This window comes from Coprinopsis cinerea (genome assembly GCF_000182895.1).
Source record: "Coprinopsis cinerea okayama7#130 chromosome 9 map unlocalized cont3.9, whole genome shotgun sequence".
NCBI classification, from domain to species: Eukaryota; Fungi; Basidiomycota; class Agaricomycetes; order Agaricales; family Psathyrellaceae; genus Coprinopsis; species Coprinopsis cinerea.
The window spans coordinates 2,272,688-2,290,009 of NW_003307536.1; the positions used below are offsets into that span (position 1 = coordinate 2,272,688).

At 48.1% G+C, this 17,322-nt stretch overlaps 3 protein-coding genes across 3 annotated transcripts; 2 read left to right on the forward strand and 1 right to left on the reverse strand.

Annotated features, from left to right (window-relative positions):
* Window positions 1–1,847: 1,847 nt before the first annotated feature.
* CC1G_08540 (hypothetical protein) lies at window positions 1,848–2,773 on the forward strand (the record flags this gene model as incomplete). The annotated part of the gene is made up of 2 exons (XM_001832660.1): window positions 1,848–1,925; window positions 1,979–2,773. The coding sequence occupies 2 exons, from the start codon at window positions 1,848–1,850 to the stop codon at window positions 2,771–2,773; spliced, it is 873 nt and encodes a 290-aa protein (XP_001832712.1).
* A 4,156-nt stretch (window positions 2,774–6,929) lies between these two features.
* On the reverse strand, window positions 6,930–7,250 carry CC1G_15220 (hypothetical protein; the record flags this gene model as incomplete). Its single annotated transcript, XM_002910539.1, has 2 exons — window positions 6,930–6,956; window positions 7,056–7,250. 2 exons carry the CDS (start codon window positions 7,248–7,250, stop codon window positions 6,930–6,932), a joined length of 222 nt encoding a protein of 73 aa, XP_002910585.1.
* A 7,343-nt stretch (window positions 7,251–14,593) lies between these two features.
* CC1G_08547 (hypothetical protein) lies at window positions 14,594–15,210 on the forward strand (the record flags this gene model as incomplete). The annotated part of the gene is made up of 3 exons (XM_001832667.1): window positions 14,594–14,659; window positions 14,695–14,805; window positions 15,091–15,210. The coding sequence occupies 3 exons, from the start codon at window positions 14,594–14,596 to the stop codon at window positions 15,208–15,210; spliced, it is 297 nt and encodes a 98-aa protein (XP_001832719.1).
* Between the last annotated feature and the right edge of the window lie 2,112 nt (window positions 15,211–17,322).

Here is a 17,322-nt window from a genome sequence, read left to right on the forward strand (position 1 = left end):
AGGTATCAAGGGTGTCAGTGTGCTTTCCGAAATCCCATCGTTTTTCTTCCCCGACTCCTTCCCATTTGACTTCATGCATCTCATTTGGGAGAACCTCATCAAAAATCTTGTTCTTTTTTGGACAGGCGACTTCAAGAACCTGGATCATTTGGACCAGGACTACGTTATCGACAAGACTGTTTGGCAGGCCATCGCAAAAGCCGGAGAAGATGCGGGCTCAACCATCCCGAGCGCTTACAGCAGTCGGCCGAAGAATATCCTTAAGGACGTTGGTGCTACAACCGCCGATACCTGGTCCTTCTGGACCCTATGTCTTGCACCTGTGCTCCTTCAGCGACAATTCAAGAACCACGACTACTACCGCCACTTCCGACACCTTGTCCGCCTCATCAACTTGTGCCTGCAATTTGAATACTCACGCAAGGATATCGAGAACATCCGTTCTGGGTTCATTGATTGGGTGCTGGAATACGAACGGTAAGTCTTCCGAATGTGTCGCCACAATATCATATTGACACGACAGATAGTCTGTATTTTAAGTATGAAAGGTCACGTCTACCTGCATGCCCCTCCACCATCCACGCCTTACTCCACATCGCCGACAACATTGAAGCCAATGGGCCGGTTTGGGCTTACTGGGCATTCGCGATGGAAAGATTTTGTGGGCGACTCCGGCCGTTCCTCCACAGCCATCGCTATCCCTGGGCTGCGCTTGACAACTATGTCGTTCTTGCTGCGCAGGTTTCACAGATAATGCACAACTTCAACCTCAAGAAAGTCCTCACCTTCAAACGGAACCACGAGAACATTAGAGACTTTGTAATCCCGGAAAAATGTTGTGAGTCTGTCCTGATTTGCTCCCCGAAATGTTCCTTTCTGATTTCACGTAGACTCGGACGACTTTATGCTATCTTCCCCTCGAATCCAACACCCAGATATTGATAACGGAACCGAGTGCAAGCTTGCTGCAGCCCTAGCCACTCGCTATACGCGTCCAGGACGACAGGCCATCTCATTGAAGACTGTTCGCAAGTATTTCAAGCGAGAAAATGTCCAGATTTTCGGTCGAATCAAATGCCTGAATGGCGGGGATACTATCCGGGCGGCAGAAATATGCAAGACTACGGCGCTGGACTCTCGAGAGGTGTTGTTTGCCAGAGTAAGCATCTCACTAGCCTTGCCATTTTGTTGGTCCTCATGATGCCTCCTAGTACGACCTCGCTATCGATCGCAACGCCGCTCTCCCTTACGACAAAGCTGAGGAGGACCTCGTCAGAGAAACATTCTTTGGAGAGGTCCTTCAAGTCTTCTACATTGAGATGCCTGTGGCCAAAGAACTGCGAATCAAGAAACCGGAAGTCGTCGTGTTCGTCAAGATGAACCCCTGTCAATTCGACTCAGAGGACTTCGAAGTACTAGCTCGCCAGAGAAAGCTTAAAGGCCTGCATATCTATGTGTATCCCAAAATGAAAGCAGGCACGGAAATCGTCGACCTGACCACAATTCAGGCCCTGGTCGCGCGTTTGCAGTGGGGTGAAGGGGGACATTGGGCACTCTATGATCGTAGTGGGGGAATGGTCCCTCCTGAGCTTGTTGACGACGAGTAGTATTAATCTATTTCTCTACTGTACTGTATCTTGAAGGCAATGCTATCTTGACCTTGTACATTCTGGGTGTGAATTTCTCGTGGGAACCACAGGGATATGTTGAGGGATCCCGCCGAGCAAGCGCGTATCACAGTCCACCTTCCAAGTTCCAACCATCCACCACTCCCGATTTCGACTTCTCTTGACGTTGTAAACGGGGATTTCGATTGCTTCTGGGAGCCACACAGCCAGAGCATCACCATGTCCTACATCGAGCGAAAGGCATGGGATCTTAATACCCGAATGCTTGCTGAAGAGGCCAAAGCGCTCTCGGAATCGGTGCGCCTTCTCAGTCTGTCACAAGAGCATTCTGTTCGCTAACATCTACCTAGCATTCAAGCACTGATAGCGAGGACGCCAGCGCCGATGACAACTACAACGATGCGGCCAACAGCGAATGTGGCAGCTTCAGCGACAGTACCCCCAGTGGCATTGGAGGGGAGTCAGACAGCAATCACGACACCAGCAGCATTGGGGGGAACAGCGAGACAGATGAAAGCGACCGCGGCGAGGTCACCGACAGCGACGCCAATGCGAGTTACCACAGCAGCAGTGACCGACACGAGCCGCCGTACTTCGACATATGTAGCGCGCAACACACGTCAACCCCGACTGCCACAGAGTCTCGCTCTTGCTCGCCGTCGACCACTGGCGAGATTATCCCTCCCTCGACAGAACGAGAGGTGTACATGGCCATGCAAAGCTCCCCTTTGAGCCACTTGCGGTCACGTCCTCGCGGAGCTTCTCGACGTGCTCTATTCTCAAGCTCCACTTATTCGGACGGTCACCCCAGCGAGTACTCTCCCTCTCCTTCTAACCAATCCCGCTGCACTGCGACTCAATCCGAGCGCTCGTTTAGCGACCATTCAGTATCTCCGGTGCAGTCTATCTTGGACGTCGAAGGACCATCCTACACACCACACACCACAACGGCTGCGCCTTGGACCTGGGAGATCCGATTGAAGATGTACCACCTGGATACCGAGCTCCAAACTGTTGACGTGTCAAGGGAAATGGCCCTGCAACAGTTCGAAGCCTATCGCAGATCTTTACAAGCGCAACAAGAACGATATCGCCGCCTCCTCGTTGAAGGTCCAGAGGCACACCCCCTTGAAAGCAGCATCTAGGCGTCTCCCCAGAGCTCTCACTTCTTTAAACCTTTCTTCCCATTCCGTGTCCTCGTATGTCGCTTCTCTTGAATCTCGATTTGCCACTGTCTCGATTTCTGCCCATTAACTTACATCAATGTCCGCTTAAGATATCTGTATATCCCACTTGTTTTGTACTTTAGAGCATACCTTCATGGCCTTTTAGCTTACTATTCAACGCTCCTTTGCATTTTTTATAACCTGTATGCATGACTACCACCAATTTCAACGTAAGTTCCACAGATAACTCCACCGGATAGTTTTCTACCGGCCACACTTACGCTGATCCTAAGGGAAATAGAAAGTATCCGGTTCAGGTAGAACCGGATAGTATTCACACGGCCTGTGAATTCCAGGAAAGGTCGAAAAAATCGTGCTGTTTTGGACTGCTCGAAACTATCCTGTCTAAGGATACTACGTGCCATTATACGGTATCTGGGTAGTTTTGACCCGGTATTGAGTCCATAGTGGGTGTCTTCTTTCTTACGACAGGTTTTGCCTCACGTCCATCTCTCTAACAGGACAGTGACACAGATCACAGCTCCATGCCTTCCCTCGAAAGTGTTTGACCTTTGAACTCAAAACGGTGGCTGTGTGGCCATCTTACTTTTTGTGTTCACCTATTGTTTCGCGCGTCGCTCCTCTCTTTTGTTTCTTTGTGTACAGATAATTTGAAATTTGAATTCGTTGGCTGTTCAACATTGCAGTATTCCTTCTTACTATCGATGTCCTCGAGCCAAACTGGTCACTGCTGGATTATCCGAGGTGTTGCTGCACCTGTGCTTCAGTGGGGTGGCCCTGCCCGTGGTGGTAGACGCAACCAGTGTCGACATTGCGGAGTTATTCTGCTATCTGGGGAGACGGCAGGTTTCTGTTGTGGCCCCCAAGGTAGATGCCGGAACGATGTCCCCCCTCTTCCTCCCCTTCCACCAGAATTCAACATCTTGCTGAACGACCCTTCAATTTCAAAATCCTCTCGCGTTCTAAACCTTATCTTCTCCTTTGCAGCAATGGAGACCACACACACCTTTCCTTCAACACATGGCGGGATGGTTGCTGTCCAAGGGAAGATCTATCATCGTATCCGCCCTTCCCACCAGAATTCAGCTGTCCGCTGGCTCCTACATGACGGCTTCATGGTAAATGCAATGCCACATCAAGACCTTGCGCAAGATATCCCGATGGAGTGGATCGACGCTGTCCGGGTTGCCCTTACACGTATCAATCCCTTTGTTTGGGCAATACGACAGGTTGCAGACACTTCTTCCAGCATTCCAACCGCCTCACTAGTTGTCAACGAGAAGGGTCCCTCAAATGAAATTGCGGCTTTAATTTCCTTTCACAACACAACAGTCTCTGAAATTTCCGGTCGGCGTTTGGTCGTGTCACGACTGAACAACTCAAGTTATCGAATCGCCAACATCAGCCGCCTATGGGAACCCCTTGCGTATCCCCTTTTCTTTCCTCATGCAACGTTGGGCTGGGGTATTGTGGGCTCTATGAGGGATTTGGACGGTGGTGTTGGTGGAAACCCTGAACAGGAGGCTACAACAACGCAAATGTGGCATTACCGAGCACGTCCCCTACGGGAGGAGCGGTTCACCATCTTTGGCCGACTGACTGCTGAATACTTGGTAGATATGCACACACGCGACCTGGAGACACGCCTTAGTTTGGAAGGGCTTAAGTTCTTGAGTACGCTCAGCGCGCTATTCATAGCTGCACTTAGCGAGGGGGAGTGTTGAACTTATCTTATCTTATCTGTAGATTATATCGTAGATTAGATTAGATTAGTAAGACTCAGTCCAGAACACTCTAGAACATTCTAGTGTAGAACATTCTGGAACGTCACATGAGTAGGTGCTAATACTTGCACCATATTGCGTCATTACCGCTCATTCCTACTCATGATGACTCACTTCGCTTACTCACCCGTCACACCTTCCCATATTTATGTAGTATACGTCACATCTGTCACACTTCCTGTAAACTATAAATACCGGCCCTCCCTGGCCTTGGAATAGATGACAGAGTTCGTCACAACTCTTGTAGTTAGCCACTAGTTAGCCTCACATAACACTCTACCTGGTAAGTCTTAGAGTAGACCACCTTAGCTAGATAGTGTTTGCTCGACAGGTTATGAGCCCCGCTAGGCTTTAGCTTTGTGCTTGTTTGGCTGCATTGCTAAAATCTGGTTTGCGCTAGTCTCTGGCTGCATCCAGAATCTAGTTTGCGCTTTTTTTGGCTGCATCTAGATGCTCTAAGGCTTACTACTTGTGGTCGTCATGATCTGCGCTATTTTTGGCTGCGATCAGGGGACTAAGGAGCACTATTTTTTGGCTGCACACTTGTCCTTCTATTCTCTCACGAGAACGCCATGCTGATGATCGGTCTTTTTGACAGATCTCAACAACCATGTCCTCCGCCCTCACTCAACTTGTTCCGGTTCTCGATGGCACCAACTATTGAGAATGGAAGCCGCTCGCCCTCACTTATCTCCAATTTGCTGGCGTGTGGGATGTTGTTGATGGGACCAATCCGGAGCCTTCTGATCTTCCCCCCGATGCCAAGGAGGAAGACAAAGAAGCTTGCCGGAAGGAGCAAAGGGCGTGGCTCGAGAAGAATATGACTGCTAAAGGTGCCCTCACCTTGCGCATGACACCTGCTATTCGCTTGACCATCCAGTCAAACCAACTGGCTCAAACCATTTGGACAAAGTTGGAGGAAAGTTACGGTACTCCAGGGGCATCCGTGGTCTTTGCCGATTTCCGGAAGGCTATCGCTTTCAAGCTTTCGGAAAATGAAAATCCGGTACCACAAATGGATGATCTCCGATCAGTCTTTGATCGACTTCACGCCAATGGTGTCAGAATGCCTGACTTCTTCCAAGCCATGATCCTGATCAACGCAATTCCCCAGAAATGGGATAGCATTGCGGTTCTGTTGATGCAGAACAAAAAGGTCAAGGAACTCAAATTGGCTGATGTGCGCGAAGCCATCATGGCGGAGTATGAATGTCGAACTCAGGGTTCCGTTCACGCCAACAAGATGTCAGCAATCAAGCGGAAGAAGGGTAACCCCAACTTCAAGCAGCAGAAGCAGCAGCAGTCGTCTTCTAACTCGCCTACCCAAGGGCAGCAAGGGCAGTCTAACGACAAGAAGGCCAAACGCGGCAAGTCGTCTGGGAAAAAGAAGAAGCAACAAGGCCACCATCACCATCATACCCACATGGCCAATGCTGATTCTGATTCCGACGATGACACATCTCACATTGCCTCTGCTACATTCCTGGGCTCTCACACTATCTCCCTTCATCCTCACATTCCGAAGCCCACCACAGCCTCCGTCGCCTCGTTTAGCTCGTCCGGCATCAAGGTCAACAAAGTTCCCATCAATCTTCCAGCTCAAGTTTATACCCCTGCTACTGCTGAGAAGACTACTGACCCCCGGACTCACCCGATTTACACCGACTTGGCTAGGGCCCAGAAGATTTGTGATGGTCTAGACGTTCCAAAGACCGCTCGCAATCTTCGTCCGCTCCTGGATCCACTAGTATCTGCCTGAAAAATCCCAAAAATGCGGTAATTACCGCGTTTTAAAGTTGCCAGTTGCCGTGGTAAGTAAACCGTCCGGTAATACCGAGTAAATTCGATTTTCCGGTAATTACCGGACGAAATCTTTTCACTCGGTATTACCGGACAATTTTTTCGCTCGGTATTACCGAGGCATTCTTTTATGCTTCGATAATGCCAGGGCAATGGATTTCTCATCGATCGGACCGCGAAATTATTGATCTCATTGATCTGGTATCAAAAAACCTCGTTTTTAATGCTACATTTTCGCTCATATTTTATTATGGCCTCTTGGGGGGACATTTAATAAGAATAGCATGCACCCGGGGTGCCAGTTAGGTTTAGGGTTAGTTTAGGTTAGGTTTAGGTTGGGGTTAGGTTAGGTTGGGGTTCGGTTAGGGTTAGGGATCAGGGTATATTTATTTATTTTACGTTAGGGTTGGGAGTATTAGGTTAGGTTAGGTTAGGTTAGGTTAGGTTAGGTTAGGTTAGGTTAGGTTAGGTTAGGTTTGGGTTAGTGTTTGTTAGTGTTAGGTTTGGGTTAGTGTATGTTAGTGTTTGGTTTAGAGGGCGACGATTTCGCCGCAGTGCTGAGCAAAAAAATCGTCAGGTAATACCGAGCGAAATCTTTTCGCTCGGTAATTACCGGAAAATCGAATTTACTCAGTATTACCGGACAGTTTACTTACCATGGCAACTGGCAACTTTAAAACGCGGTAATTACCGTGTTTTTTGGGATTTTTCAACTGGATACCACCCCTGGATCTTCCCGTTAAGAAGTCTCTCAAAGATCGTCTCGAATCACCTCCTCCTGCCAAATGTGCTCGTTCCGAGTCTCCTCTCTTTACAGACTCCGACAACGATGACACAGTCTCACTTGGCATGGATACCGATGACGAACCCGACTTCAAAGCGAGATACGGAGATTGAGGACACAGCCATGGAACTTGACACCGGACACATCGACAAACAAAGGTGTGTGTCATCCCGTCGGCTGAACGAACAACTTGCTGATCTCACACAGCACTCTATTCTAATCGATGCTGCTGTATTACGTGATGATCTGTATATGGACTTATGTATTGCTTATGAATTACCTCACTCGGCAATATATGTCTATTTCCTCATTCTTCGCGAGTTGTTCTGAATGCCACAGTCCATTTCATGGGTATGACGTCTGGATGATGGACTCCGGTTGTTCTATGCACGTCACTAGTGATGAGACCGATTTCGCATCCTATACTCCATTAAGAAATTAGCCCGAAATTCGCACAGCTGATAAAAAGGCTACTCTTCGTTGGGCTGGAGTTGGATCCGTCTTCATCAAACACATGGTGAAAGATTCTCATGGGAAATATCAAGAAGTCAGGACTCGTCTATATCCTGTCTATCATGTCCCCAACCTACATGGACGACTACTCTCTATGGGAGAGTTTCTTCAACAACGTGGGACATTACGTTCACGGTGATAACAAATCGATCGGCATCTATAAACCCGATCAATCTCAAGCTATAGTTTGCTGTCCGGCTATACCTGGTCATACCATTTTCTGGGTTAAGACTCGGATCACTTCCGTAAAGAGTCTAGCGGCAAAACAGCTCTTGATGGTTTCATTCCGTCGACTACCAAACCATGCATCGACGCTTTGGGCACCCCTCAAAGGAAGTGCTTGAGAAAGCAAAGGGACATACCAAGGGTTTCCCACAGAATGTCTCTGTACCCGAAAAGATGTCTCCCTGCAAGGGATGTCATGAGGGAAAGATGCCATCAAAATCGTTCCCACCATCAACTTCTCGTGCGAAGAAGCCTTTTGAGAAGATTCACTCTGATCTTAAGAGCTTCCCGGTAGAATCCTATCACCGGTACAAGTACTTCATCGCTTTCTTCGATGACTATACCTCCCACGGTTGGATCGTCCTTCTCCAAAAGAAGGATGATGCCATCAAGGCCTTACGCGACTTTGTTGCTATGGTCAAGACCCAATTTAACGCCTCCATCAAAGAGTGGATGTCGGATGGAGGGGGAGAATTTAAGTCCGAAGAATTCGATAACGCACTGAAGGAACTTGGCATCAAAATCCTACAGAGCATTCCGCGTCAACCCCAACAAAACGGCAGGGCTGAGCGTTTTATCAGGACAATTATGGATAAGGCCCAGGCACTTCGCTTTGACGCCTGTCTTCCTGAGTCCTGGTGGGAATTCTCAGTGTCACATGCCGTGCATCTCTACAATCGCACGCCTGTCAGACGTCTTAAGTGGAAAACTCCGTATGAGCTATTAACACAAGAAGGTCCCTGACATCTCGCACTTACGTGTCTTTGGTTGTGGCGCTTACATCTACCTTCCCGAAGAAGTCCGAAAGAACAAACTATCACCCAAATCTGAACTTATGGTGTTCTTAGGATATCCTGAGGGAATGAAGGGTTATCTCTTCATGCGCTTACACAACAACAGTCTCTTCCGAGGCGCTACGGCTGTCTTTGATGAGACTTACTTCCCGAAGTGTCCTGGTGCACAACCTCAACGAGGTGGCGTTCGTGCCGGCGACAAACCACCTCCACCATCGGATCGCGGAGATGACAACATTTCTCCTGAAGGAGGTGATGATGATGACTTTGTCCATCGTCCCAACTCCCAAAATGATGACCTTCCCCAAAGGGATCGAGGGGGAGATCGTGACGACAATCAACCTCAAGATCCACCGCCACCTGCCCTGGGAGATCAACCAGAGGAACCACTGGCTCCGGAACCACAACCGGACCAACCTCGAAGATCTGGCCGTGAGCAGAGAACCGTTACTCATCCAGGCTCCATCTATGGGGATAAAACGCCCTTCATTCAAATTGATGCTCAATCGCAGCGTGATTGGAGAAAGACTGTTGGAGATACCGAGCGAAGGCCTGCCGGTTACCACAAGTCTAGAACGCAAGGATGAGGTTCCCAGACCAAATCCTGCCGATAGTCCAAATCGCGATAGTGGCACTGCTGACGAGCGTGGAGACCTAGAGAAACGATTGGCCCGATTGGTCAGGGAAGGGGGAGTAGAGTTTATCACATACTTGCTTCTCTAAGGCAGTTTCGCCCGATAAACCCCTTCAGAAGTCGCCATGTGAATACACATTCCGTGACATCCAAAAACTTCCGCCTAAACAGCGTGAGAAATGGTTAGCTGCTTGCAAGCTGGAGATTGAGGCACTCCAGAAGCGCGGCGTCTATATCCTCGTCACTCTGCCTGCTGGTCGTAAAGCGATCAAATGCCGATGGGTGTTCGACGTCAAACCAGACGGTCGACTTAGAGCCAGACTTGTCGCCAAGGGTTTCTCCCAAGTTGAAGGTGTTGACTTCAACGAAATCTTCTCTCCTGTGGTTCGTTATGAATCAGTTTGCACGATGCTTGCCATCGCTGCACTCGAAGGCTGGTACGTCACCGCTCGTCGATGCCAAGAATGCCTTTCTATATGGCAAACTTGAAGAGGAGATCTATATGGAACAACCCGAAGGCTTCAAGGTACCTGGTCAGGAGCATAAAGTGTTCCGGCTGCTCCGAGCTATCTACGGTCTCAAACAAGCTTCCAACTCCTGGTACAAGGAACTTGTAGAGTCTGCCAAACTTCTTGGCTTTAGACGACTTTCGACCGATACCGGAATCTTTATTTTCCAGGAGAAAGATGGCAACTTCGTCATCATGATCGCATACGTCGATGACATCCTGTTCATGGGACCCTCCAAGCGACTTGTCAATCAAAAGAAAGACGAGTTCAAGCAAAAATGGGAATGCCGTGATCTTCGCGAACCAACTGAATTTCCTCCGAATGCGGATCAAACGTCAAGGAAAAACCATACGCCTTGATCAGAAAGATTACCTCAAAACGGTCTTAGAACGCTTCAGAATGATGGACTGCCGAGTGGCTCGAACTCCCATGGTTGAGGGATACAAACCTCTTCCGAATACCGGTCCCGTGGATCACCAACTTCGACAATGTTTCCAGTCTGTGATTGGATCGCTGCTATACCTTTATGTTAGGCACTTGTCCCGACATTGCGCATGCTGTCACCAAGCTGTCGCAGTTTGCAGCAAATCCGTCCAAAGAGCACCTCGACAAGGCGCTCTACATCTGCCAATACCTCCGAGGGACTATGGACTACGCACTGGTCTTAGATGGTTCTTCCTCACAAGGACTCATCGCCTACTCGGATTCGGACTTTGCCGCTGATCCCATCAAATGCAGGTCCGTGACTGGATTCATCGTCAAGTTGGCTAATGCTGTTATCTGTTGGACTTCCCATGCCCAGAAAACCATCGCTACTTTGTCTACAGAAGCCGAATATATGGCGCTTTCTGATTGTAGCCGTCAGGTCATGTGGCTAAAACATATGTTCAATGAATTAGGCATGCCCATCGACAAAGTGCCGATCTGCACGGATAACAATGGAGCTATCTTCATTGGCTCAAACCCTATTCAGGAACGTCAAATCAAACACATTGATGTTCGCTATCACTACATCCGCGAACGTGTTGAAGATGGGAGACGTTGAGATTCTTCGTGTTGACACTAATGACAATCCTGCTGACATGTTTACCAAACCTCTCGGTCATGTCAAGTTTGAGCATTTCCGTGAACAACTCGGACTTACTCGGCTTAAATAAGCTGAGTGTAATTTAACGTGAGCGCGCGCGAGCATTTTGTTCCCTTTCATCAGTCAACTGGGAACTTATTACCTTATATGGTACATTGCAGCAGATTTATTCAGTCTCCGCTTTCACTTTCACTTTACTTCCTGGATATTTTTCGGTATATTCATGTCAAACTCCCTCTCTCCTGTCATATAGAATACTCTAAGTAACATTAACAGAAAAAAAAATAAAAAAGGGGTTTTATAAAAACCTGTAGCTGCAAAAACATGTTGCCGCGGTTGCGTCGGAGTTTGATACACCGCAATGTTGCAATAAGCGGAACTGATTGAGTCCCAGTTCCGCTTATTGCATCAGCCAAGCCAATGCCAAGCTAATGCTCCACCGGTACCTGGAGTTGAGGGGGAAAGAAGACAACTACTGATATCTCCTTCATCTTTGGTGTGTTTTCTTGGATTTTGGGCTCGTTTTGAAGCTAATAATTGGTGTTATGAGACACTAAAATTTTATCCCGCACAATGCCGGCCGTTGTGGAGGAGATTGCGGCCGGGTACATGAGGCTGGGGATTCCGGAACGAGGAGGATCATTAGTGAAAAGCAAGGGTCGGCTGACCCCTGCAGGTTTTCGGGTCAACCCTGCGATGGGTCGGGTACGGGTCGCCATTTTCAGACCCGAGATCTTTAAAACGAGCCACAGATCATCAGAAACGGATGGGAAATGGCTGATGTCGTGAACAGCAAGTACGAGCCCCTATTCTCCCTTATCTTATCTTATCGTTTTCATCGCCCTTATCACCTTTTCTTTATTCTCATTTTCGCTCTTATTCTCGACACGGACACTTTCTCCCATGGAACACTGCCTCGTTATGCCCTTCGCCCTACGTCTTATTGTTCTCTCCATTCTTGCACTGCCTCGTTACTCTGTTATTGTCTTCTTTATTCTTCGCGCAGCCTTGTGACTCTCCTTATTGTCCTTTTGTATTTCACCATCTGTTCGTCATCTTGACTCATCGCGGCTATGTAGACAGTAGAATAGGTTTATAAGCTAGGTAGATCCCTCTGTATTTCCTCAGCTTGACCTCTTCGTCAATACACCGCTTCAGCACTCATCTGCCTTAGTTGCTCATCGCTCTTATCTCGCTCTCCGCTCTCATCCGCTCCGCTCTTCTGGACTTTGGTTTGGTTTAGTGTTCGCTCTTCGCGACAGCTGAGATATGGTCAAATTATTATTTTAACCATATCTCAGTCATTTCTTATCCGTTTTCGATGATCTAAGACCCAACCTGTGCGGAAAACCCGTCGGGTTACGGGTGGGGTTAAGCCAGGGGTCGGGTCTATTAAACATGTAAGACAATGTACCACTGCAAGTGGGGAAGAGTTTGATGATATTACTCGGCTTAAATAAGCTCAGTGTAATTTAATGCGTGCGCGCACACGCAAAATGGCCACTCCCATCAGTCAACTGGTAACTTGTTTCTTAATCTGGAATGGAGTTCGAAATTGCCCTTCACGTCTTTCCTCGTTCTCTACTTCCCCTTCAACTGACCGTATACTGTCGTGTTCCAACTTGTTTTTGTTGACCTTTGTAGAAACATATATTTAGTGGTCATAAAATAATTATGTAAAACCCGTTTTCAACCTCACCTTTCCATTGAAACAATTTGCCCAGCCCTCTGTCGGAGTTTCAAAATTCAAATGGTTCCTCGACGGCAACCGATTCCTTCCTGTTCGTCGTATACTACTTACCCGACTTCTTCTTTGTATACTTACCCGGGGTCTAATACTTAACTTGGTTGTGTATTACTGGGTGAACTGTAATAATAGTAACTAGTCTTCTTTTCTCTGTTCAGCGTGCACTTACCCGAAATCTTCGATGAGAACTGTATCCTAGCTCTGACTTGGTCAATTTCGTTGTGTATTCGTTAGTGAACTAGCTATAGTAATACTACTCTTTTGTTACATTTTCTAAATACATCAGTAAAGGTGATTACGGCGGAGCCTTATTTAAGCCGAGTCTCCGCCATGCATGTGCATTGGCCCGTATACTAGTAAAGTACAGCTTTCTGTAATCGGTGAGATCATACCCTATCACCTGAGATATCTACGTCAGGTACTAGAGTACTGAGATGGTCTTAAATGCTTGAAAATTTCCTTACAGATCGGCATATAGCTCAATTCCTTGCTTGGCTTCTCTACTTGACCTATCTTTCGTTTCATCGGTCAGATACTCACATCACTCCCCTTATCAATATGTTGGAGCAGTTCCATGTAGTAAGGCAAAGACAATTTCCAACCGAAACAGCTTCAGAAAGCTTAAGAGACGCATGCCCCATTTCCATCAACACCATTCCTCAACTCAGAAGGATCATAATTGACGCAAATTTGCCACTCGTCGGGCTCGCATTCTGGAGGGCAGTCGAGGATGTCTCCATAATGCCAATACTGGGCTTCGATGCCTTCAGTTCACTTCTAGACACCTTTGAGTCAAATAGAGTTACATCTAGCTTGAAGATTCTTCACTCACGCCTATCACACTGCATCGATGTCCCTGAATTCATCAGCATTTTAGGGGTGGTGCTCCCCGGTCTAGAATCCCTGGTTATTGACCATCGCATTGGTCCAGCTTTGCGATGGATGTGTCAGATCCACTGACTACGGCGGAAAGTGGATCAGATGATTAGGAGGAAATGCGGAGGGTAGGCAGGAAGGTGGATTATCAACCAAAGCTCACGAATGTGTATACAAGTTACATTAGCTTGATGATGGCGAGTTGACGAGCTTCCCCAAATAATTGCAAGCATGACTTGCGAGGGTGCCCACAGGGCGGAGGGTTGGCGTTCAAGCCCACTTCCCACCGAATACTCCCACGCCCCTTATGCTTGGAGTAAAGTCAAGGGCGTATAAGCTCTTCACGTCGTCTAGTAGGCGGTTGGGTAGTCAAGTCGTCAGTTTCGCACAAACTTCATTGGTGAGGTCTTAGCAAGGGAAAAAGGAAGAAATGCCAAAAGCGCGACCGCCGAGTCCAGGTCGTCCGCCGTGGCGAGGACTTTGTCTGTCAACGATGTGAACCGAGATTTGTAACCGTATAAATATGTACAAATAATATCATGCTGCACATCCTGCGTTGAGCTGGCTGTTTTGTTAGTTCCACAATTCGTCGCCGCCTACTCCAGTGCTTGCAGAGGAAAATCAATGGATTCATATTACATACCCACACGCGGAAAATCCCGACTGCTTATTGCAAGTCTCGATAACCTCCAAATGGGGTTGAAATCTGGAGATTATTGAGGCTTGCAATAACACAATTGGTGCTCTGGATACTTCGTGTTTGAGATCGAATCCCCTATCCACACAGTAGATCTGTGTGGTTTCGTCACCAATTAACCCAAAAACAGAATCTTCCTCCCTGGAAGGCTTCCACTGAAAAAAATAGGATACATTCAAGTTGGCTTTTTTCTTCTTTCTCTCGTTATCTGTTACTAGAGCCCGTGTTTACCGTGGGTTATCGTAGATTCTGCCGTTCTTTATGAATGTTCTTCCTAACCTTGCTTTATCCGTGTTCCATCAACATTGCTTCAGAAGCACAGAAAACCATGCCAATTCAAGTTGGACCTGCTACAGCTGTCAGCAAAAGCTGTTGGCAAGCTATCACCTACTCAGTATGTGCTCTGACCATGCAGGAAAAACCGGGCAGAGACTGATTCTAGAAACCCTCAGCCAGGGGCAGTGGTCTACCGGACGGACATATGGAAGTATGTCATCTACGGGAAAGTTGAAAGCACCATCTTGGTCCTTGGATGGTGAGGTAAGTGTTCAAGTCACTCATCGTGGAATGTGACATCTTCAACATCAAAAATTTAGTACTAGTATAGTAGGTCTCAGGATAAATTCTTCGCAAGTTTCGTCCTAATAAGCTTTAGCGCTAAAAACTGGCTTGCAATACTATGGGGAATTGGAGGAACACCCGATCTGCACTATCTACCTCGTAGCTTAATTCCTTTCTCGACAATTAAAACAAGACAATGGCGGCCTATAGGAAGCTAATAGTATATAGCATCCGCTTCCTTAACAGTCTACCTCTCGTTTCTAGAAATGTGATATCGTCATATTACCTTCCCGCAACTCCAGCCCTCCTGCCACAAGAGGTCCACCCAGAATGAAACTTCGAAATGTCGAGAGCCTTGCCTCATGGACCGAAAATTGTACATAAGGCAAGTAGAACCTGAGCTGTATCTCCCAAAAATCGTACATCATCCTTCCAACGATGGAGAAGTCCTCGACCACCAACAATAGATTCTTGCCCGTGCAAATAAGTGTTCGGAAATTACTTCTGTAGGTATTATTCCACATGAAGACATCTTGTATTATAACTGATCTCGTTTGTAAAGCCTTGCACTGACGAACTTCCTCGAGCGAGCACTGGTATCAAAGTCATCTTAGTAGGTTGTGCTTCAAGTCATTTTACCTCGTATCTGACATTCTTCATGAAGCTGCATTTGATCGTATACAAAGAACAAGGGAAACACTGGGTATCTATTATCGACAAGGTCGTCGAAAACACCAAGATGGTACGTCTGCTTGAACTGTTGCAGGAGCCATTCGCATTGTTGGAAATGGCAGAAAACCAAAACTCTCTACTACATAACGCATACCTGTACAAGAGTGGCGGTATTGTAAGTCAATTGACCCGAGATTAAAAGCATACCGTGACTAACTGGCGACCAGCGAGACTCAAGCTCGTGTTCTCTCGGTGTGCGTGTCTCTCGGTAAAAACTTTGAAATGAATGTAACGCGGGGTGGCGACATGCTCATATGGGAGTTGAAGGACTAAGGACTTTATTAAAACAGCGAACTGGAGTCCAACAGTGAGGGAAAGCACTAATGTGTTCAAAAAGGGGAGCACATACCTGGAGTCCAACAGTGAGGGAAAGCACTGGGGGACTCCAGAGGGGAGACGGGCTCCGTACATCCGTAAACACATGCAAGGTTGAAGCTAAGCGATACCAGGCTTGGCTTCGGAGTTATTAGCAAAATAAGATCAAGTAAATATCTTGGTAACCGCTGGACGGATTTCCTTCCCTCGGGTATCGTTCGAAAGAGCGTGAAAGGCTGGTTTGAATGATACTAAACATGAAGGAAATCGACCAAGGAAAAGTGCCAAAGTCACAAATTCTAACACCAACGGCAGCGAGATAGGGAACGTTGCGCATCTCCTCGACTTCAGCAGGGGTCTGGGGACCCATGGCTTTCATTGATCGAGCGGGTGGCGCATAACCCACAAAGATGCACTTTTGCGCGTGCGGCTGGAGCGATTTGCGCTGGTCCTTCTGCACAAACACATAGGCCGTGCACCCAAACACCCTGATCATGCTGAGATCTGGCTTGCGCTTGTACCAGGCCTGGTACGGCGTCATGCCAGGGAGCGAAGCAGTGGGCAGGCAGTTCCAGATCTTGATCTGAGTCGCCAGGGCGTCACCCCAGAACGAAGGAGGCAGCTTTGACTCGGAAAGCATCGCCTTGATGTCTTCGTTCATCGTCCTGTTCGCTCGCTCTGTTGCGCGTCGTATGGCGTCGCTCGATGCCGCAGTCGTCTGTAAACTTGCGAAATGCGTTGGACATGTACTCCCCCATGCAAACACTTGATCTTTGCGCCCAACTGGGTCTCTGCCCATGCCTTGTATCTCCGGAATGCGTCGAAAGCGTCGCTCTTGCGCTTGAGAGGCACAGCAACGCGGAAACGAGTGCAGTCGTCGATGAAGGTGATCCAGTAGCGGTATCCCTCGCGAGTAGGGACCTCCTTGGGGCCGTGCAAGTCAGAATGGGCGGGGTGGAAGCGCAGTTGCCTGTGGAAGGAAAGGAACCAGACTGCAACTTGCCATCGATGCAGGGCCCGTACACCGGTGGCTTCGTGGAGACTGTAGGGATGCCAGTCGCCATCTTGTTGTCCAGCAGACGCTTGATATCAGCGTGGTTGTGGTGAATGAGACGACAATGGAGCAGTTCAAGGGTGACAGGAACAGTGGAGGCGGCTGAGACTGCCTCTACAGAGGCTGCAGTGGTGCCATCGAGTGTTGCAGAGTTGTTGGGATGGATGGAGGCGGTGAATAGACATGAACCAGCACGAATGAAGCGAAGTTGCGAAGAAGAAATGAGTATATTGAAACCCTTGACCCGGGTACAGACAAGACAGCAGATTGCTCCGGAGCTCTGGTACATGCAAAACTCGTGATAACTCAACCAGGCCTAGAGGCCCTCCCATCTACAACAGGCTGGAAGACTGTCGTGCCCATACCAACAGCATAAGCTGAAGCGGAGAGGAAGG